Genomic DNA, 23107 nt, shown 5'->3' with positions numbered 1-23107 from the left:
TGTTCGGTCAGTGATTTCCATCAGTGATTGTGAGCCAAAACCAGGAGTGGAGTTACACAGACATAAGGTATAAGGGAAAGATCTGCTCCTGTTCTGTGTTTAGAGCGGCAGCTGGTTTTGGCTCCCAATCACTGATGGAAGTCACTGACCGAACACTGACGTGTGAATGAGGCATTAGGCTACATGCACATGAACGTATGTGTTTTGTGGTCCGCAAATTGCAGATCCGCAAAAAAAAAAAAAACTGATGAAATCCGTATGCCATCCGTGTTTATTTTTTTTTTTTTTTTTTTTTTTTTTTTTTGCTGACCCATTGTAACAATGCCTAAAACAGACAAATATAGAACATACGGCACGGACATACTGATGCGGACAGCAGACTGTGTGCTGTCCGCATTTTTTGCAGACCCATTGAAATGAATGGGTCCGCATCCTATCCGCCAAAAAAACTGAATGGACGAGACTTCCGGTTCCGGCGCTGAGATGCAGGATGCGGAGTAAGTGAGCTCCGACCATCCCTCACCTAAATCACGTTCCGGGTGCTATATACCGGCACAACAAGGGAATGGATAGTGGCCCTAACCTCCCCAGACCGTCCTGGCACGAGGTACATGGACAGATATATGCTCTGGAGCGGCAGAAAGCAAGTACGGACCGGCGCTTCACAAGCGGGCAACAGCATGCCCAGCAAAATGGCGGGCTCCGATCCTGCTTCCCCATCAAGTGCTGTGGAAAGTGTCATAGACGCCTTAACAAACTCACAGCCTGATGATACATCGGACATGACCAAAATAAATTATAAATCCCTGGCCATAGAAGTAGCTAGGCACCTGGCACCAGACATCAGAGAGACACTCTCCAAAACACTGGCGCAGGCCCTACAGCAGCTACACGAAACTGGCGCAACATGACACGTGCTTAGTGGATCTAGAGCAGCGTTGTACCTCACTAGAAGACTAAATCTAGTCTGGCCATCCAGGAGTTACAAAAGCATACAGTATACCACCGGCTGTATACTGTGTGGGGGCCTGTATACTGTGTGGGGTGGGCTGTATACTGTGTGGGGGGGGGCTGTATACTGTGTGGGGGGGGGGGCCTGTATACTGTGTGGGGGGGGCCTGTATACTGTGGGGGGGGCCTGTATACTGTGTGGGGGAGGGCCTGTATACTGTGTGGGGGGAGGGCCTGTATACTGTGTGGGGGGAGGGCCTGTATACTGTGTGGGGGGAGGGCCTGTATACTGTGTGGGGGGAGGGCCTGTATACTGTGTGGGGGGAGGGCCTGTATACTGTGTGGGGGGAGGGCCTGTATACTGTGTGGGGGGAGGGCCTGTATACTGTGTGGGGGGGGGCCTGTATACTGTGTGGGGGGGGCCTGTATACTGTGTGGGGGGGGGCCTGTATACTGTGTGGGGGGGGGCCTGTATACTGTGTGGGGGGGGGGCCTGTATACTGTGTGGGGGGGGCCTGTATACTGTGTGGGGGGGGGGGCCTGTATACTGTGTGGGGGGAGGGCCTGTATACTGTGTGGGGGGGGGGGCCTGTATACTGTGTGGGGGGAGCCTGTATACTGTGTGGGGGGGCTGTATTCTGTGGGGGCCTGTATAGTGTGTGTGGGGGGGGGCTGTATAGTGTGGAGTGCTATACTACTGTACTGTATAGAGTGGGGGCCTGTATCGTGTATAGTTTGGGGTGTTGTATACTGTGAGGTGTTGTATACTGTGGGCTGCTATACTGCTCTACTATATACTGTGGGGTACTGTATAGTGTGGGGTGCTATACTGCATACTGTGGGGTACTGGGGTGCACTGTAACACTAGGGTGAGCCGAGCCCTGGTCTCCTTCCTGCAGAGCGGTGCCCACTTCCAGCCCAGAGCACTGATCCTGAGCCGCTGGAGTCTTCAAAACTGGAAGTATTTACAGCCATTCACTGTACTCTACCACATGTGTGGATTTTTTGTGTGTGTGTTGTGGTGGAGGGCGTGATTGCATGCTAAGGTGTGGGAAGGCGGGATCCAGGGGGCCCAAGTAAATTTTTGCCCAGGGTCCAATCAATATTAAAGACGGCCCTGTAGGTAATAGACAACTAAAGGTTGCGCTGTTCGCAGACGATATAGTGCTATTTATAGCTAACCCTAAAAAACATGTAGAGCAGATCTTTCGAGCACTAAACCATTGTGGGTCATATTCAGGGTACAGATTGAACTCGTCAAAATGCGAGTTGTTGGCCCTATCCCAGAAAGATACAGGGGGTTATCAGCTACCTAAACATTTAAGCATAGCAAAGGCCCAAGGGAGCTTCAAGTACTTGGGTATAAAAATTGGCAGAGACCCACACTCACTGTATAGCCTGAATTTTCCCCCACTTATTGCCAAGATTGTGCAAGAGCTAGATAGATGGCAGGGGCTCCCGTTAAACCTAGTAGGAAGATGCCACCTCATCAGGATGATGAGCATGTCCAAACTTCTTTACCCACTCCAGACCATCCCACTTCTCCTTCGCCATGCGGATGTTAAACTGCTGGAAAGCAGGTTCGTCTGTTTCATCTGGCAAGGAAAAAGGCCCCGAATTTCACTTGACAAACTAAAACTTAGAAAGGAGGAGGGAGGCCTAAACTTTCCGGATATTAGAGGTTATAACCTGACTTGCATCAGTAGGCACATCCTGGACTGGGTTAATGGGACGACTCACTACTCAAACCTGACCTTAGAGCGGGAGTTAGTGCGGCCCTGGGACCTGGTGGCTTTACTTCACGCTAAAAGACCCATTCTACCTGCTCACATTAAATCCTCTCTCGTGGTGAGGGACACGACTGTAGTTTGGAAACTACTTGGAACACACTTTCACCTCCCATACCAGATATCCAAACACCTCCCCCTAAGAGGGAACCCTTCTTTCCTACCAGGCAGGGACAGTGCACTTTTTAAAGAATGGTCCCTCAAGGGGATAAATAAAGTAGGAGACCTTTTACATGAGACTGAAGGGAGATGGGCGACTTTGCAGGAATTGGGAGGCTCCTCATTTATGCAGTATACTCAAGTGAGAAACTATTGTAGGAGTTTATCTAGAGACCTGTCAAAGGAATGGAAGCCCAATGACTTTGACTCGTTCCTAAGTTGAGAGACCGGTGGACGGCTAAAGACCCTAAAGGGATATTTAAAAAAATGGGGCCAAAAATTGGGGGTGGCGGAGATCCATGAATTAGTCTGTTCGGGAATCTCAGCAATGCGCAAGGCCATCATAAACGAAACGTGGAGAGAGACTCACGTGAACATTTTACATCATGCTGTATATGGATTTGATTTGCCTAGCTCCCCAGCTAACCCAGGTAGAATTACAGCATGCCCCAAATGTGACACCCCCAAGTCAGATCTATACCACGGCTTGTGGGTGTGCTCGAAATTGAGCAGGTTTTCGGAAGGGGTCAGTCTGATGTTAAGCAAGATCAGCAGGTTCAGCAGGGATAGCACGCCGTCGTTGGCAATATTACATTTTGATAATGTTAATCAAATGGTTAACCAGGGTACAGAGGAGAGGGGAGGTGATCTTTCTAAAGTACCCTTGGTGGGACATAAACTGATTATGGTGGCCAAAAGGTGCCTGCTGCGACTATGGCTATCAACTGAAGTCCCCACCCAGGAACTGGTGGTAGCCCAAATGCGCCACTTATTTCATTTTGAATGGTTAGAGTCACTAGGACAGCAATTATTTTGAACATGGAAATTGTTTGTTCTGACATATGTTCCAAGCCCAGAGTACACAAAAATAATGAGCCCATTCCGGCTAACAGGATGGTACCTAAAAAAAGGATCTGAAAGGGGAACTGGGACCACTAAAGGTAACCAGATAATGTCCAGACAACACTTCCAGCCACACTCTGGGCTTGGAACACTGACCAGCCGTAATCCCTGAAAGAGGGGAGGAGGGAAAAATCTATGGTTCTGAACACCCTAAGAGAGGTATTGTACATTTCTCTCTACTTTCTCTTCTTTCATTACCTGACTACGTGGAGACACCTTCATTGTGACTATAGTTTTCTCCTGGAATCAACCTAGGGCAACACATTGCGTCAAATGGGAGAGGGGGGGTGGGGGTGGGAGGGATACCAGTTAATGGGAAAGGGTGGTTTAAGGGGGGAAGGGCGAAAAAAGAAAATGAGATTCCATGTGTACTATTTGGATTGTTCTTTGCTTTGCACGGATTTATGTAATGCAATGCTGAATGGAAGAGATTGTAATGCTTCCAAATTACTTGATTCATGCTATTTTATTGGATTTTGTAATTTCACAAAACAAACAACGTTCATGTGCATGTAGCCTTGGTCTGAAGTTTTGAACGAAGCGACTTCGGATGTAGCATCCGAAGCTCGCTTCGATTATCACTAAATGTGATGAAAAAATGAATGAGGCCAAGCAAAGAAGACCATATGGAGAATCACAATACATTAGTAAGTGCCTTGTACTCACTTTCTCTAAATGATAAATGCCCTTTTAAGTGAATAAATTCTGTATAGTATTTGCTAGTGGTCATTTGAGAGTGTGTGAACCTGTTAATATTGGTGCTTGAGTTGACCTCCTTTGATCATCATGTCTTTTGTGTCAGAGATATGGCAATTTGTGTATTGGCATTCAGTGGTTCCTTATTAGCTGTACCTTTTTTCTAGGTGAAATTGGTGCAGCACACTTACTCCTGTTTGTTTGGGACATTTCTTTGTAATAACGCCAAGGAAAGAAGTGAAAAACACATTCAGGAGCGGACATGCTCAGTTTGGTCACTGCTAAGAGCTGGGAACCGTTCCTTCAAGAACTTGCTGTATTCCTCTCAATCAGAAAGTGTAAGTAGTCTTGATTGTATTATTAGAATTCACTATATAATAGCTTCTATGTCTTTTGTGTATTGTACATTGTAATGTGTATTAAATTCAAAATGAAGTGCCACCTGAGACTGTCAAGTTGCAGACAATTCCCTAATGTTCTTGATATTTTTCAGGTGCTGTATCCTGTGTGCCACGTTCGCAATCTAATGTTGTGGAGTGCGGTCTACCTCCCAGGCTCTTCCCCATCCACACCTAGTGAAGAATCCTGTACCCCATACCCAGCACCTGGATCCGCTGGGGAGGAGCCACCTCTGTGCAGGTGAGAGACCGAAACGTAGGTGTATTTGATTTTCTTTTTCATCTGATCTCAAGGGGATATCAACTTGTCATTAGTTATTGCATTATGACAATGTTCCTATTATCAAGCAGCATTTACTAAGTGTATTAGATTCTGCAGGTCCTGTGGAGTGAAGCAGGAAATTCTCTGTAACCAGAGAAAAAGGATAAATTTGAAACTTTCCAGTAAACTAGCAGGATAGCAGGCCGAACCAGATGGACAGATGTCTTTTTTTTCGGCCTTATAAACTGTGTTACTAAAATTTTAAGGGTTTTCAGAGATCTCTAAAAAGCTTTGCCCAGAGCAGGGGGCTATCCAACATGTAGGGAAACGCCTTACTCACCTTTTTATATGTCTCACTACACTGGTTGTACTTCAATGACTTTACATCCATCGTTTATGTGACTGCTGCTGCCAGGCACTCCAACCCAGCAAGCATCAAAGTGACTAAGACCGAAGTGCATGGATGGGATATATAAAAAGTCAAAAAGGATATATTATTTCTTTTTCTTTTTTTCTTTTCTTCTTTTCTTTATTTTAGACACCTGCTCTCGGTCAAGTTTTTAAAAACCTTGCAAAACTTTTTTTAAGATTTGCATACACATTGCAATATACATATAATGTATTTATATCCTTTCCCTAGGTTACCCAAGACTCGATCCTATGATGATCTCCCAACTGCTTGTGACATAAGTGTACCCTGTGTGAATAGGCGCAGCAGTGACCCCAGTCTAAATGAGAAGTGGCAGGAGCATCGGCGCTCTTTGGAACTGAATGGCTTGGCAAATTCTGCAGAAGAGTGCCAAGAAGGAGAGCGACTACTACCGGGGGCTCAGCTATCCATGGCAGCTGGCGTTGGCGAAGGGCAAATAGAAAACATACTGCAAGAAGCCAGCAAAGAGGAGGGGGGTGGAGAAGAGCAGAATGCAAAATTTGTTAATGGGGAAAAAGAGGCTAAGGTTGAACAAACTGAAAAAACACGGGACCCTGAAAAAACTGTGGGAGACGAGGAGGAGGAATCTTCTATGAATAGTAGTGCATCGAAGAGTGACAACGCAGGGAAAACCAATGGAGAAGAGGAAGACACAAACCCTGCCGTTGGACAGTTATGTACACATTTAGACCAAGCACCTTTCGAAGCTGATATTTCCAACCAGTCTGAAGAAAAGGAAGTCTCTGTCATGGTGTGTGAGGGGGAAGTGAGTCAGGTTATTAGAGAACAGTGTTCTGATGCCTCTGAGCTAGAGGAAAGTGAAAAGCATGATTTGGACTTATTAAACGGGGAAATTCAATGCTGTCCAGGTTCTGAATTCTCACAGAAACTGTCACCACATCTTGTCCTTGAAGGCTCAACAGAAACTTTGGTCGATGATCATTCAGAATCATGGCCATGCAAACTAGACCATGTGACGGCAGCAAATGAACTTTCACTGAAATCCGAGCATGTGTCAGATGAGGGCATAATTATGACTGGTTTGAAAGGGTTTCAAAACCATAATGAAAGGACGCATTCTTCTTATCCCCATATTCATAGTGCCTTTCCCCCTACTGAATGCAACACACAAAATGTGTGCAATAGGGACCAATCTTCCCCTCCCGTTGTTGTTGATGGACCATGTCTTAGTGTGGACAATCGTCGGGGGAAGCAGATACTCTCAAGGCAGAACTCTAGTTCAAACAACCCCCAGGTTAATCTCAGAAACTTCCTACACAAGTGCCCCCTGCACAGTTGTGGAAGACACCGGATTGGGAGTTCCCCAGAGCAGCCAGCCCGCAATCATCTGGATGACGATGGGATGCCTTTGTATGTGGATGCCATCCAGCAGAGATTGAGGCAGATGGAAAGTGGTCATCAGCAGGAAGTGGAAACTTTAAAAAAGCAAGTGCAAGAGCTGCGCTGTCGACTTGAAAGCCATTTGCATAACGGCCCTCTACGTTTCAGTGGAGATTTTACAGATGAGGTGGTGAGTTCCCATAGGCTCGAACTGAATTGTGAAGTTTGTATAATGAACCCTGTCATGATTTGTGTAAATCGTGGTATCTGTACCAGTGTGGGCCATTGGCACTGATGCAAATGCTGCAGCAAAGTTCTGTTCTGCGCTGCTGAATGTTATGTCTGATGTTTTATGATCCTGTATGGTGCCAGTTGTATGATCCTGAGCCTGGCATCCCTGGTACCATACTGCCTGCATATGTCAGTGGCTGAAAAGGCCAAGAGTTGCATGTGGATTCACAGCCACTGTTTTGGGAACATAGCTTTACTGTGAAACAACAGATATCTGATGTATTTTGCTTTTAAAGGGAACCTGTCACCGGGATTTTGTAAATAGAGCTGAGGACATGGGTTGCTAGATGGCCACTAGCATATCCGCAATACCCAGTCCCCATAGCTCTGTGTGCTTTTATTGTGTAAAAAAACAACGATTTGATAGATATGCAAATTACCCTGAGATGAGTCCTGTACGTGAGATGAGTCAGGGACAGGACTCATCTCAGGTTAATTTGCATATGTATCAAATCGGTTTTTTACACAATAAAAGCACACAGAGCAATGGGGACTGGGTATTGCGGATGTGCTAGCGGCCATCTAGCAGCCCATGTCCTCAGCTCTATGCCCAAAATCCCGGTGACAGGTTCCCTTTAAAAAATAAATAAAAATTTAATTAAATATATTGAAAATATCGGTATTGTCGCTTAACATTTCCAGATAATATACATTTTTGCTCTTTACAGACCTCCATTCCTGACTCAGAAAGCAACAGAGACCCTAGCTGTTTGTCAGGCTGCAGTACAGAACTCTTCTCAGAAGCCAGCTGGGAGCAGGTGGACAAGCGGGACACAGAGGTATGGCAGCACTTAATGGAACCATCACCTTGATAATTAACGTGAGAAGAGGATGTCAGAGCTAATAGCTATTCAGCCCTCAAATTATACATGAAGTGACTGTTCTGCTATCATATCTGTTCCTGTGCATGTGAGTACCACTAGTAGATGGTCCCTGAAAAGGAAGTCGGATTCCCACCTCTCACTGAAAAAGACCATACTTAGGGATAGAAGGTAAAATACTAGTTTACTACTGCATGCAGACTGTCCCCTATGGTGTAGCACAGAGATTGCACTGGTGCAGAGTACTAATGAACATCCACTTCCATGTCTGTCAGTTCAGTGGATGCACTTCCATGCCTGTCAGTTCGGTGGATGCATTGTTTTAACACTGCACACAGATAAGGTTCCTCTAAGGTGCTAGTCACACCGTTACATGAAATGCACCATGCTGGCTATCGGCCTATTGGTCACTCTCATACTGTTGGATCAGGTGGGTTACTCAGCACCTCTGTTTGTGCATCCCACAGGTACTGCCAGCTCTTACTTCCACAACATTACAGGGGCTGGCTGTATCCTTTGTAAATGATATACCAGAGGTACTAGTTGATATTTTGCCCATGCAACTTGCAGGTCACATCTTATTGTCTCTACACTAAAAAGCAATAGCAAGTCCCTAAAAAAGGAAGCCAAAACTACATTGTATCAGTGAAAAAAGCTATACTCCCCTATACAAGGGCAGGTTATTATGCTCTCTTATATAATATTGTGGCAGGTCTGCATGCAGCAGTGAACTAGTCTCTTGTATCAGTAAGTATGGCCTTTTTCAGATGGACATACAGGAGGGTGTCATTAAAGGGGTTGTGCGTCTTTGCCAAACACCCCCTCTTGGGCAGACTTGCGAAGGGAAACATTCTTACCTGCTTCCCGTTGCTTTCTCCCGCCTCCTTCTGTTCCCGGCCTCTGCTGCGCTGTCAGAATGTAAACTTCTGTTTTGATTTCACGTGATGCAAGGGGAGCAGGTCACCACTGCGGACAGCGATTGACTGCAGTGGCATCAAAATAATTGAAAGCTTTATAATGACTAGTACAGATGAAATTCCTAGAAACCAATGGTTGCCTAAATTTTTCTCATACAGCCAGGCTGGCAGTATTGCTGCTGTGGCTTGAGATGTGACATCACATCCCATATTGCCCACTAGTTCTAGCCTAGCTCCAGTATAATGTTTTAACCCCTTCACAACATCCGCCGTACATGTACGGCAGATGTCGGACCTTTTAAGATGTGCTCACTCTGGAGCGGAGTGAGTGCCAGCTTTTTCATACAGCAGACACCCGTGGCTAATGTCCGCCTGTACTAGACTTCCAGGCTCATTACTTGTACGTTACAATTCAGGCCAGCAGGTGCCAGCACTGAATTGTAACATGGCTATTTCTGTATATGATAAAGGACAAAATTCCATTACCTGATACAAATTGCAATCTGATGATTGCATATTGTAGTCCACTTGCCGACCTAAAAAAAAAAAGTTAAAATAAAAATATAACAATTTAAATCACCCTGCCTCCAAAATCTAAATACTTACGCCTGTACTATTAGAGTATTAAAAAATTTATCCCATACGGTGAATGGCATAATTGGGGCAAAAAATGGCCGATTTGCTATTTTTACCTCCCAGAAAAATGTCATAAAAAGTTAGCAAAAAGTCATACACACCCCAAAATGGTCAGCTTTTCTGGTGCCATAATGTAGAGGAGATATCTGAAATTTATTACAAAAACTATTTTGATTGCAGGTGACAAGATGGCTTCCAGACCATTTAGCAGCTAACTGTTACAACTGTGATGGCAAGTTCTGGTTGGCGAGCAGAAAACACCATTGTAGGTAAGTACCGTCAAGAGTACCAAGGACATTAATCTGTTTACCCACTGATTGCTAATTCATATTTTAAATGTTGCTTAGTTACTACATTCACCAGCACACAAATAAACTACAACGCCAATGAAACCTTCCTCCATCTCAGCCATGTTTCCTTGCAGGAATGCAGGAGCCGGTGCCGAAACGTGGTGAGCTATTTGTTGAGGTTGGTTAGACAGTTTGTTCTTTTGCAATCACCAGAACTAACAGCATCTGCCCCCTTGCAATCCTACACCTTTCACGTGCAAAACATGTCCTGAGAAAAGAAGCAAAGACCGCTACGTGTACAGTGGGAAATATTCGCCAGAAAGGTTTAGCAACTGAGAACATGAAACTGTTTGGATCATCATTCTGATGTCTTGTGTGCAAACTTGGTGACCACTAGAGTTGTGTGCCGTGTGCATGAGGCCTTAGAAAGAGGTTATGTCACATTTAAGGCTCATTCAGACGGCCGTATGCTGTCCGCACAAATACTGAATGCTATCCGTTTTTTTGCGGATCCGCAAAAAAAAAAAAAACTGATATCATTCAGTATATTTGCGGACCCATAGACTTCAATAGGGCCATGTCCTGATTTTCACGGACAAGTATAGGACATGTTTCATTTGTTTTGCGGAACCGTGGAATAGAAAAGGGCCCCAAAGTGAATGGGTCAGCATCTAATCCGCAAAAAAACTGATCCGCATTTTTGCAAATGGCATATGGCCGTCTGAATGAGCCCTTAACATGTATACACTAGATACCTGTGTTGTGGCTGAAACTGAAATCAGTGCAGCATATCTCTGAAAGGTGGATATTTTGCCAACAAAAAGAGTTCTCGCCGACAAGCAAAATTATTTTCCAACCAAGAAAATAGAAATTTCGAACACATGAAAGTCACAAGACCTCAGTATGAAGCAGTGGCAAACGCTTTTCATACTAGTCACTAGATCACAAGGAAAGCCAAAACTTCTGAGTGGTTCAGCTATGAAAATATTGTTGACCTATGGCCCTAATGAAGGCAGGGTGGTTGCTCTGAAACAAACCCCCACACTGGAACCTGCTATTGTGTCCTTTGGCAATACTGATGCCCAACGATACCGCACATCATCAGAAGCCAGTTGATACTTAGGCTACTTTCACACTTGAGTTCCGTTTGAAGGCTCTCACAAGCGGCCCCGAACGGATCCGTACAGCCCCAATGCATTCTGAGTGGATGCGGATCCGCTCAGAATGCATCAGTTTGGCACCGTTTGTCCTCCGCTGCGCTCAGCAGATGGACACCTGAACGCTGCTTGCAGCGTTCGGGTGTCCGCCTGGCCGTGCGGAGGCAAACTGATCCGTCCAGACTTACAATGTAAGTCAATGGGGACGGATCAGTTTGAAGTTGACACAGTATGGCTCAATTTCCAAACGGATCTGTCCCCCATTGACTTTCAATGTAAAGTCAAAACGGATCCGTTTGCACTATCATGGTAATGCAAACTGATCCGTTCTGAACGGATCTAAGCGTTTGCATTATAGGTGCGGATCCGTCTGTGCAGATACCAGACGGATCCGCTCCGAACGCAAGTGTGAAAGTAACCTTAGCTGCACTCCAACAGTATTTGTGACATTGTTTCCATATAGAAAAATAAGCAGTGCTCCAAATGTTCTCCGGAAAAAATATTTATTCACTCTATGAAACCATTTTCAAGTAGTATTGCTTCTGTTTTCTATGTGGATGTTAGTTTGAGAAGGTTTTGAGTCCAGCCTTCTGAGGTCCACACCCAGCTAGGATGTAGCTGTAGTTAGGCTGTGCTGCTTAAAGGGAGTCTGTCAGCAGATTTACCCCTTTTTAACAGTTGCCATACCGCTGTAGCCGCAACACAGATGATTAACACAGTACCTTTATATGCTTTGGTGGACTTTTAAATATGTCAAAAACGAACTTTGATGAGGGCTCGCAAGTGCCCAGGGCGGAGTCCACCGGGTTGGAGCCCAGGCAGCTCTGCCTCTTCGGCTCTTATCCCCGCCCAGCCTCCTCCTCTGCCCGCCTATCTGTTTTCTCTCCCCCTCAGCGAGATCCCGCGCCGACGCGATGACTTCCTTGGTCGGGGCATGCGCATAAGCTACTGCGATGCCGTGTCAGCAATGGGCATCGCAGTGTGCATGCCCCAGCCAAGGAAGTTATCGCTTCGGCGCGGGATCTCGCTGAGGGGGAGAGAAAACAGATAGGCAGGCAGAGGAGGAGGCTGGGCGGGGATAAGAGCCGAAGAGGCAGAGCTGCCTGGGCTCCAACCCGGTGGACTCCTCCCTGGGCACTTGCGAGCCCTCATCAAAGTTCGTTTTTGGCATATTTAAAAGTCCACCAAAGCATTTAAAAGTACTGTGTTAATCATCTGTGTTGCGGCTGCAGCGGTATGGCAACTGTTAAAAAGAGGTAAATCTGCTGACAGACTCCCTTTAACACCTAGTTTGTACATTTTTTATATTGCTGATGTCATACAAACAGGAACACTGTGTATACATAAGGGACATGCTATAATTGTCTTCCATACCGAGATACAAATGCCTGCCATGTTACTAGTCCATAATATGGCCATGTGTATGAGGCTTAAGGTAGAGAACCCCTTTTATGATGGAGTTTTAAGACCTTTTCCTGGAACAGTTTGTGGGGGAACCGAAAAGCACATTTCCGTGTTCTGTTACCGAGCTCAAGATTTATATGTACATTTATTATATATTTTTATTTTCATTTTCGTCATACCACTATTGTCCCAGTTGTGCAATACAGAATAAAGAGGTATCAGCTAGGGTATGCGGGATCATACCTGACTCATGGAAATTAGATTAGTAAAAATCCCATTAGCAATCATGTAAAGCTGCTTAGGTAAGTGATGTTATTTGTAAGGGCAGGCAGTACCCACTGCTGGGTAGCTGTCACCCCCTGTGCCCTGGCTACTCCCCCTGTACACAGCTTGAACTGTAAGAAGATACAATAAGTAAAGCAATTGGAGACTTTGTGACTCTCAAAAAACTAGTATCATTGTAGAGTAGTAGTTTCTGTGACATAAATACATGCATGCTGCCTGCTACCTAATAAACATTGGCGGTGTGGGTTGAGGACGCTGATTTTTAACTCTTCGCTGCATGAGCTGAACCTCTTTCTTGCATGTCTGCTAGAAGTTGTAGTGTTGTCTAATGCAGTCCATGGTTTACATGTCCACAGGCAGTAATAGCCACAGTGCTTGGTCAAGGATAGGAAGCTGACCCCATAAAAACAAATACAATGTTGCTGCCATCTTATAGCTGTAACGCAGTATTGTCCAGTGTGTGTTTTTTGTTTGGTTGTGCTGTACAAGTTCCTTACAGAACACATGATTTCACTCAAGCAGGGAGACGGTCCTTGCAAGTGCCCATGCTGTCAGCATGGTCAGATACACCATGATTTATTCACAGGAGCATGGCTGATTCACCAGTTGGCAGTGGCATTCTTTGCTAATCAATGAGCTGAACTTGGTCACTACTTGGCAAACAGTAGAGGCACAGAAATGCTGGAGGATTTTACAGGAGAACTCTGCTTTCTCGCCCATTTTCCTTGGGGGACACAGACCTTGGGTATAGCTCAGCTCCCTAGGAGGCGTGACACTAAGCAAAACTGTTAAGCCCCTCCTCCATCAGCTATACCCTCAGCCTGGAGATAGAGGCTACCAGTTTTAGCTTAGTGTCCAAGGAGGCAAGACACTCCCTGCTACTGCAGGGCTGTTTTCTCCTTGTTATTTTTACTTCTAATTTTGTTATTTTATTTTTTCCTAGGGATACCAGAGACGCATTAGACCTCTCTGCTCTCCCGGGGTTGAGCTGCGCCAGTGCCAACTTATCTGCACTGCTGCCTCCCCCACAGAAGCAATAGGAGGATCTGGGCAGCAATGGCTCCCCTACATCCCGCCAGCTAGGGGGTCGCCCGCACGCCAAGCCCCTCTTCCAGCTTCCTGCCACTGCGGTGCCAGTGGCTGAAGGGGCGACCCTGCTGGAAAGGACTGAGGGTGAAGACGTCGGACGGTGAGATGGCTATTCCAGCCCATACCCCGTCCCTATCTGCAGCATCTACCCCTCTGGGTAAGGGGGGCACCCGTGGTCGCTCATTCTGAGCGCTCATCTGCAGGACAATGCAGCACAGCAGCATCCTCAGCACCCCCACGCCGTTCTCCCCCCCCACGCTGCTATCTTTCTCCCCCCCCTCCCCCTCATTCGGGGCTGACTCCATTTTTCTCTTCTCTCTCTCCCCCTTCCCGCCGAGAACGGGGGGGCGGGGCTTAGCGGGCCCGGCAGGGGGCGGGGCTTACGCGCGCGTCATTTTGGGGGCGGAGCTACGTTCTCCTTCACAGGAGACATTTCAAGCGCTGGAGGGGGCGGAGCTTGTTCCCCGTGCTTTCTGCTGAGGTTTCCCGCGCTTCCTCACTCCTGACAGGAAGCTGGGACACGGTGGGGGACTCTAACCTCCTGTGTACATCGCTCGGCTTCTGTGGGCGCTCTCTGCTGCTCACTGCTGTTCACTGCTTCTCTGCTGCTGCTGATCTGGGCCATCTCCTGACGTTCTTCTGAGGCACTGGTAGGACAGTTAACCCTCTCCTAACCCTCCTGGTCATAGCTGCTATAACCCTTTGTGGTCTCTGTATTAGAGTACAACCACCTTTCAGCATGTCAGATCCCACGGGTGCCCCCAAACCCTGGTACCATGCCTGTACCGCCTGTAAGGAACTTTTTCCGCGTGGACAATCTGAGCCGCATTGCCTTGCATGTCAGGCCCCGGTGCAGGGCCCGCTTCCCGCTGCGCCCCCCGGTGCCTCTGAACCCCCTGACTGGGCTAGGTCTCTGTCTCAGGCGGTGGAAAGCCTTACACACGTAGTGGGCCGTCTCGTGGATAGACCGCCTCTCCCGCAGGCTGCCACAATCCCTGTCGCACCCGCTGGGACTACCGTTTCTGCCGCCCCCACTGGTTCCCTGCCTCCCAGCGAATCTTCCAGGGCCGGGCATACTCAGAAACGTTCAAGGGTTGAGCGCACATCTTCTCCAGATGCTTCGCTCTCTCCGCCATGCGTGCGAGCTCAGTCAAGTCTATCCTCTCAAAGGGATACGCTTTCTGAGGGAGAACTGGCGGATTCGGACGTGGACATGGACTCAGAGCTTCCGTCCAAATTGGCGTCCGCGGTGGGGCATCTTGTCACTAGCATCCGTGATACCTTTCAGCTACACGATGACCCCCCCAGCTCTGAACAGGCCGGCGTGTCCTTTCTCCGCCCCAAACAGGCCTCCAAGGTTTTTCCCATACACGCTGATTTTTCTTCTGTGGTATCCAAGGCTTGGACTCGGCCTAACGTCCGCTTTATTACACCCAAAAAGCTGGACATTTGTTATCCCTTTCCAGCGGATTCTGTGACCACGTGGACATCCCCGCCTAAGGTTGATCCTCCCGTGGCTCGCCTGTCCAGAAGCACTACTATTCCTGTACAGGACGGATCTTCCCTCCAGTCTGTTGAGGACCGTCGTACGGAATCCCTCTCCAAGGCCATATTTACTGCCTCTGGTTCGGCCCTTAGACCGGTCTTTGCCTCCGCCTGGGTTGGCAAAGCGGTCTCTGAATGGGGTTTGCAACTGGAACGGGAGTTAGGGTCGGACGTCCCTGTTCAGGACCTCCGTTCCTTAGCCCAACTAATTGTTCAGGCCGGAAAATTCGTCTGTGAGGCCTCCCTTGATGCGGGTGCCCTCATTGCCCGTTCCTCTGCCCTGGCAGTTTCTGTCAGGAGGGAACTCTGGCTGAAGGTTTGGGCGGCGGACGCCGCTTCCAAACGCTCTTTGGCCGGCCTACCATTCACGGGTTCCCGCCTGTTCGGAACCCGTCTGGACGAACTTATATCAGAGGCCACGGGTGGGAAGAGTACTCGCCTCCCCCAGTCCAGGCCAATGGGCGCCCCCCGTGGTCGCGCTGGTTCGTCCCATTTTCGGTCCTTTCGCAAGCCCACCGGGTCTAGACCCGCGGCCAGTTCTTCTTCCTCTGGCCCAGCCCAGGATAGACGCAAGAAGCCGTTTTTTCGGACGCAACCTACCTGGCGCAAGTCCCAGCCTGCACGGGCTCCCACAGGCCAGCAGCCCTCTGCCTGAAGGTGCGCCCCCACCCACCCGGGTGGGGGGCCGCCTTCTCCTATTCAGGAACGTATGGCGGGCCCACATCTCAGACGCATGGGCGCTCGAGATTGTATCTTGCGGATACAAAATCGAATTTGCGTCCATTCCGCCAGACCGTTTCTTCCGATCCCGTCCTCCGCGAGATCCCGTACGAGTGGCCGCCTTCTTCGCGGCCATTCACTCTCTAATGGACAAGGGTGTCGTCGCCCCCATGCCTCCGACGGAAAGGTTCAGGGGGTTCTACTCGAACCTCTTTGTGGTTCCCAAGAAGGAAGGCTCAGTGTGTCCGATCTTGGACCTAAAACGCCTGAACCGTTTTCTCCGACTGCAGAGATTCCGGATGGAGTCTCTCAGGTCCGCAGTGGCCTCCCTGGAAAGAGGGGATTTCATGGCCTCAATCGACATTCAGGATGCATACCTCCACGTTCCGGTTGCTCCATGTCATCACCGCTTCCTGCGCTTCGCGGTGGGGGACGATCACTTCCAATTCGTCGCCCTTCCCTTTGGTCTGGCGACGGCTCCTCGAGTGTTCACCAAGGTCCTGGCCCCTGTCTTGGCCCTTCTACGTTCAAGAAGTGTTTTTCTTCTCCCATACTTGGACGACATCCTGGTCAAGGCACCCTCCTTCTCTCAGACATCCCGCAGTGTGGAACTCACTCTGGAGACCCTGACGCGGTTCGGTTGGATTATCAACCACCCCAAATCTTCCCTTACCCCCTCCAGGATGCTCCTGGATACAGAGTTGGCGGAGGTCCGCCTTCCGTCGGACAAGCGTCTGGCCCTTCGCGGGTCGGTTCGCAGTCTCCTCCGTCATCACCGCCCTTCCCTCAGATCCAGCATGCAGTTGTTGGGAAAGATGGTTGCCTGTTTCGAAGCGGTGCCGTTCGCACAATTCCGATCCCGCACCTTTCAGAGGGCAATTCTGTCGGCCTGGGACAAATCACCGAGGAGTCTGGACAGGACCTTTCTTCTGCCTCCCCTGGCTCGGGCTTCCCTCGGCTGGTGGTTGCATATCCCTCTAAGGGGGAAGTCCTTCCGTCCACTGAACTGGCTGGTGATTACCACAGATGCCAGCTTACGGGGGTGGGGGGGGGTTTTCCCTCCCCGGTCCGTCCAGGGCGTTTGGTCTCTATCGGAGTCCAGACTTCCAATCAATATTCTGGAACTGAGGGCGATTCTTCTGTCCCTCAGACACTGGACCCATCTGCTGAGGGGCCACCCTGTTCGGATCCAATCGGACAATGCCACGGCTGTGGCATACATAAACCATCAGGGAGGCACTCGCAGCGCTGCAGCGATGCAAGAGGTGACCCTCATTCTCCTCTGGGCGGAGACGCATGTGCCGGCCTTATCTGCGATTTACATCCCGGGGGTGGACAACTGGGCGGCGGATTTCCTCAGCCGGTCCACCATCGACCCGGGAGAATGGTCCCTGCACCCAGAGGTGTTCGAAGCCCTTTGTCTTCGCTGGGGTCGCCCTGACGTGGACCTCATGGCCTCCAAATTCAACCACAAGGTCCCCCTATACCTGGCCAGGGCACGGGACCCGAAGGCATACGGCGCCGACGCGCTCGTCCTTCCGTGGCGCGAATTCTCCCTTCTGTACGTCTTTCCTCCTTTTCCCCTCCTGCCACGGGTTCTTCGGAGGATCGCGGCAGAGGGCGTCCCCGCGATTCTAATCGCCCCGGATTGGCCCCGCCGGTCTTGGTACGCCGACCTAATGTTGCTGTTGGCAGACGCACCGTGGCCACTGCCCTCCAGGGAAGACCTTCTCTCTCAGGGACCGATCTTCCACGAGCATTTAGGCTCGCTACGTTTGACGGCGTGGCTATTGAGACCGCCGTCTTAACGCGACGGGGTTTCTCCGCGGACGTAGTCCGCACCATGATCCGGGCTCGTAAGCCCGTATCCTCTAGGATCTACTATCGGGTTTGGAGGTCCTATCTGGGGTTCTGTGAGTCCCGGAGCATCCCACCTCTCCGGTTTTCTCTTCCCACAATCCTGTCCTTCCTCCAGTCGGGTCTGGACCTGGGGCTGTGCCTCAGTTCTCTGAAGGGTCAGATTTCGGCGCTGTCTATTCTTCTCCAGCGTCCCCTGGCCCCTCTAGGGCCAATTAAGACCTTTTTACAAGGGGTGGCTCACTCTGTTCCGCCGTACCGCCCTCCAGTTCCTTCCTGGGACCTGAATGTGGTGCTCTCGGCGCTCCAATCAGCCCCCTTCGAGCCTTTACGGGAGGTCTCCCTTCGCCTTCTGTCCTGCAAGGTCATCTTTCTTGTGGCCGTCACGTCTCTCCGACGGGTGTCGGAGTTAGCGGCTCTTTCTTGCTCCGAACCTTTCCTGATCTTCCACCAGGATAAGGTTGTGCTTCGGCCTGTCCCGACTTTCCTGCCAAAGGTGGTCTCCGCCTTTCACATCAATGAGGACATCGTCCTTCCGTCGCTCTGTCCCTCTCCTTCCCACCCCAGAGAACGGGAACTGCACCGTCTGGATGTGGTCAGGGCGTTGAGGATTTACTTGGAGGTCACCGGGTCCTTTCGGCGCACGGACTCCCTGTTTGTGGTTCCGGAGGGTTCGCGCAAAGGGTTGGCGGTCTCCAAGGTGGCTATTGCCCGTTTCATTAAACTGGCGGTGTCTGAGGCTTATCGAGCCAAGGGCAGACCTCCGCCTTTCGGCGTCACTGCTCATTCCACCAGAGCAGTCGGAGCTTCCTGGGCGCAGAGGCATCGGGCCTCGGCTGAACAGTTGTGCAAAGCAGCCACTTGGTCCTCTCTGCACACTTTCACAAAGTTCTATAGGGTGCATACGCATGCATCAGCGGATGCTGCTTTGGGCCGCCTGGTTTTGCAGGCAGCGGTTTCCTGATGCTCTGGTGGTGTTCCGCCTTGGGTTTGTGGTCCCTCCCTTCTTGGACTGCTCTTGAACGTCCCAAGGTCTGTGTCCCCCAAGGAAAATGGGCGAGAAAAGGAGATTTTTGTATAACTTACCAGTTAAATCTCTTTCTCGCTCTTCCTTGGGGGACACAGCACCCACCCTTCTGTGTTTGGTTACAGGGTTATGGTCTGGCGCCCCGTTGGGTTGCTGGCTGGTTGTTTCCGTTATTGGTTGTTATCCTTTCACTACTTGGACACGCAACTGGTAGCCTCTATCTCCAGGCTGAGGGTATAGCTGATGGAGGAGGGGCTTAACAGTTTTGCTTAGTGTCACGCCTCCTAGGGAGCTGAGCTATACCCAAGGTCTGTGTCCCCCAAGGAAGAGCGAGAAAGAGATTTAACTGGTAAGTTATACAAAAATCTCCTTTTTTGTGTTTTGTTTTTGACGTCAGTATCTGATCTTTGTTGCCATATGCCCCGTACCCCTGCCGATCAGCTATTTTGCAGTAGCATAGGCTACTGGAGTACACCGCTCCATCCACTGCGCAGTGATCAGAGCTGGTAACTGCAGTGCTGCTCCTATGAAAGTGAGGCCTCATGCACACAGCCATTGCCCGGCAATTTGAGGTCCCCAATACACAGGCAGCATCAGTGCGGCTGCTGCAGTCTGATCCAGGCCCATTAAACTTGAATGCATCCATGATCTGTCCACACCACAAAAAAAAATAGAACAACTTCAATTTTTTTTGCGGTGCAGAGGAACGGAGTGAAACACCACGGAAGCACTCCGTGGTGCTTCCATGGGGTTCTGTGCCTCCGCACAGCAACTTCTTGATAACTGACTCATTCAAACGTCCGGGGGCTGTATATTGCAGACCCGCTGTTTGCAAGCCGCAATACGGGAACGGCCATGTGCATGTATATTGCAGACCCGCTGTTTGCAAGCCGCAATACGGGAACGGCCGTGTGCATGTATATTGCAGACCCACTGTTTGCAAGCCGTAATACGGGAACGGCCGTGTGCATGAGGCCTGAATGTCATCAGCACTACAGTTATGACTTCTGTGCACTACACAACGGACAAGGCTGTGTAGTTCTGGCACTGCAGCTACTGTATCTGATCGGCAGGGTCTCTGATCCCCCTGATCCTATCCTCAGAGTAGACCATCAATATTAAAGTCCCATAGAACCATTTTAAGTGAAACTGCTTTTTAAGGCTACTTTCACACTAGCGTTCGATCGGATCCGTTCTGAACGGATCTGATCATAATAATGCAGACGGAGGCTCCGTTCAGAACGGATCCGTCTGCATTATATTAGCATATAAAAGCTAAGTGTGAAAATAGCCTCGGACGGATCCGTCCAGACTTTCAATGTAAAGTCAATGGGGGACGGATCCGCTTGAAGATTGAGCCATATTGTGGCATCTTCAAACGGATCCGTCCCCATTGACTTACATTGTAAGTCTGGACGGATCCGCACGCCTCCGCACGGCCAGGCGGACACCCGAACGCTGCAAGCAGCGTTCAGCTGTCCGCCTGTCCGTGCGGAGGCGAGCGGAGCGGAGGCTGAACGCCGCCAGACTGATGCAGTCTGAGCGGATCCGCATCCATTCAGACTGCATCAGGGCTGGACGGAAGCGTTCGGGTCCGCTCGTGAGCCCCTTCAAACGGAGCTCACGAGCGGACCGACGAACTCTAGTGTGAAAGTAGCCTAAAACGTCATTATTAGTAAAATGGATCTGATAAGGTCATATAATCTGCCAGGGCTGTTTATGACTTCACTTTGGTCCTTCAAATGTAAGCATCCAAGGTAATCTGTACACTATAGATTCTTTGACATTGAGCCCTAGCATTTCTGAGATCATAGTGAAAAAAAAATTAACGCCCCTGGTACATTATTAACCATGATAGTCCATTTTTTCAAATTATGAAATGTTATCTGGAGTTTCACTGTAACTATATCTTTTTAACTGCTTGTTTTCTCTTAAAGGAATTGTGGAAATGTTTTCTGTTCGAGCTGCTGCAACCAGAAGGTTCCTGTTCCAAGTCAGCAACTGTTTGAGCCCAACCGTGTGTGCAAGTCCTGTTACAACAATCTTCACTCCAGCATGGAACTGGACAACCCAATCACAGCTTCTTCTAACTAGGCAATCATCCTTCCAGATTGGTAGAGCAAGAAGACAGATGACCTCTCCGAATCTGTTGGAAGAACAAGCTATTGAAGATGGAATACTAAGACAAAGCCATCTTCTTTTTCTATTGACTGTTCTCTTTTTTTTTTTATTTCTGCATACTACATACTTTATTTTCTGTCTTATGTAGGAGCAGCGTTTGTGCTTGGTGGGGTGAGACATCACGGAATCTGCGCTTTCATATCTGCTTTGAAAGCTGCAGGAGCTCAGTGTATATGAAAGGACAGTTGAGGCCTCTGTTAACACCATGGGTAATATGTAACATGAACCCAATAGGGGGCATGCAGTTATGCATATTGTGAAGGAATGTCACACTAAGTATGATACCAAGGTGCCCAAATCTTTTATTAAATGTATCTCTACTTAGCCACAAGATGCTGATTCAGTAAGGAGAAGAGCCTGAAATTGCATCTGTGTCAAGGTATTCTCCATCTGTCAGTATAGTTCTAGCCTAACCCCAGTCTGTGATGTCTAGTTCAGGCCTCTGTTTGTCAGGCTCTGGGAAGCAGTACTAGGCTCATATGTAACTGTATGTACTGTAGACATTGTATGACAAATACAATTGACCAAGCTTATTGTCTGATTTATTTTATTATTTTTTTCACTGATGAGCACATGTTGATAAAAGCATGGGCTCTAATTGTGCCCATGTGTTTACATTCATTGCTTGGTGGCATTGGCGGATGAGAGGATTTCTTCTTGACATAGTTTGTGGTTGGCAGAATAATTCTGCTGTTCTGCACAAGGATATTTGGATCGTTTCTACCAGGAAAGCCTATTGCACAAGTGAGACCGCTGAGAAAGAAACTCCTAATTTCCTCGCTCTTCTCTCAGTAACTGGGCAACACTGTAGGGCCAAGGTGTTATGCCACAGTTCTTCTAAGCACCTTTTGCCGCAGTCCCCATAAAGTGATAAACCTATGAGGATTCCCGACTATAAGCACCTCATCTACTGCAGCACTTACCTGATTTTTATTTCTGTGGTTTTCTCAATGGCTGACCACCTTCCCCCTCTTCCCTAGCGATTGGAATGCATTGTGTTACCATGTCCACAATATGTCTTAGGCCAGTTTTAGAAATCTGTACTAAAGGGGTTATCCAACGGCAAACATCTGGGATAGTTGAGATGTATGATTAAGGGGGATCCAAGCAGTGGGAGCCCACAGATCAGTAGAACACAGTACAGAAAGAACAGCACTTGAAGAACGAATGAGTGACCACCTCTTCATTTAAATCCGTTCGGAACAGGGAGCCTTTGCGTCCTCCATTCTTGTGGTTGTGGGGGGGGTCCCTTCAATGATTTATCACCTATTCTGTATATGGGAGTAATGTTTGTCATGGGATGGCCTGAAACTTCTTTACTCTGGATAGGTCATCAGTATCTGATCTTTGGGGGTCCGACACCTGATTAGCTGTTTGAGGAGGCACCAGCACTCACTGTAGCGCTGCTGCCTTCTCTCAGCTCACCAAGCACAGTGCCGTACATTGTATAGCGGCTGTTTTTGGTATCGCAGCTCAGCACCATTCACTTCAAGGGGGCTGAGCTGTGCCTAAGCCATGTGACTGATAAAAGTGACTTCACATGGCCTAGGCAAAGCTGCGAGAAGGCCGCAGCACTGCTACAAGCGCCTGTGCCTTCACAAACAGCTGATCGGCGGGGGTCCTAGGCACTGGACTGCCATTGATCAGATGATATTTAGGACTTATCCAGAGTATAGGTCATCAGTGAAAAAAAATCTTGGAAAACCCCAGTTTATAGTGTAGAGGTAAAGATTAACCTGTATTGTGGTAGTCTGAAACCAGCAGAAAGAGATCTTAATAAATTGCTGTAAATACTATAGAAACAGAATGACATAATGAAAGTATTGGAAGATTCAAGAGGAGAATTTTTTATTTATTTTTTTCACTTTTTTTCATTATTTTATAGATATTTATTTGAATCCCCCTCCCCCCAACTCGAGTGCACTTAGCAAACCTGCAGTTATTCCCTCTGGGACTGCTT

At 48.6% G+C, this 23107-nt stretch overlaps 1 protein-coding gene across 7 annotated transcripts in view; it reads left to right on the top strand.

Moving 5' to 3' along the window:
- The window catches only part of MTMR3 (myotubularin related protein 3), an 84813-nt gene extending 63132 nt beyond the window's left edge, over nucleotides 1-21681 (top strand). For 6 of the 7 annotated variants that reach the window (XM_044275275.1, XM_044275271.1, XM_044275272.1 and 3 more), the window contains 7 exons: nucleotides 4664-4834; nucleotides 4990-5135; nucleotides 5797-7117; nucleotides 7887-7997; nucleotides 9773-9861; nucleotides 10017-10043; nucleotides 20904-21681. In XM_044275275.1, the coding sequence (XP_044131210.1) occupies nucleotides 4664-4834; nucleotides 4990-5135; nucleotides 5797-7117; nucleotides 7887-7997; nucleotides 9773-9861; nucleotides 10017-10043; nucleotides 20904-21060 (2022 nt within the window). In that variant the 3' untranslated portion in view covers nucleotides 21061-21681. The remainder of the gene's footprint in view (nucleotides 1-4663; nucleotides 4835-4989; nucleotides 5136-5796; nucleotides 7118-7886; nucleotides 7998-9772; nucleotides 9862-10016; nucleotides 10044-20903) is intronic. The other variant, XM_044275277.1, reaches the window with a different exon arrangement.
- Nucleotides 21682-23107: the final 1426 nt, after the last annotated feature.

The sequence above is a fragment of the Bufo gargarizans genome, chromosome 1 (assembly GCF_014858855.1).
Source record: "Bufo gargarizans isolate SCDJY-AF-19 chromosome 1, ASM1485885v1, whole genome shotgun sequence".
NCBI classification, from domain to species: Eukaryota; Metazoa; Chordata; class Amphibia; order Anura; family Bufonidae; genus Bufo; species Bufo gargarizans.
The sequence above is the reverse complement of the archived record's forward strand: the minus strand, read 5'-3'. Positions and strand labels throughout refer to the sequence as shown.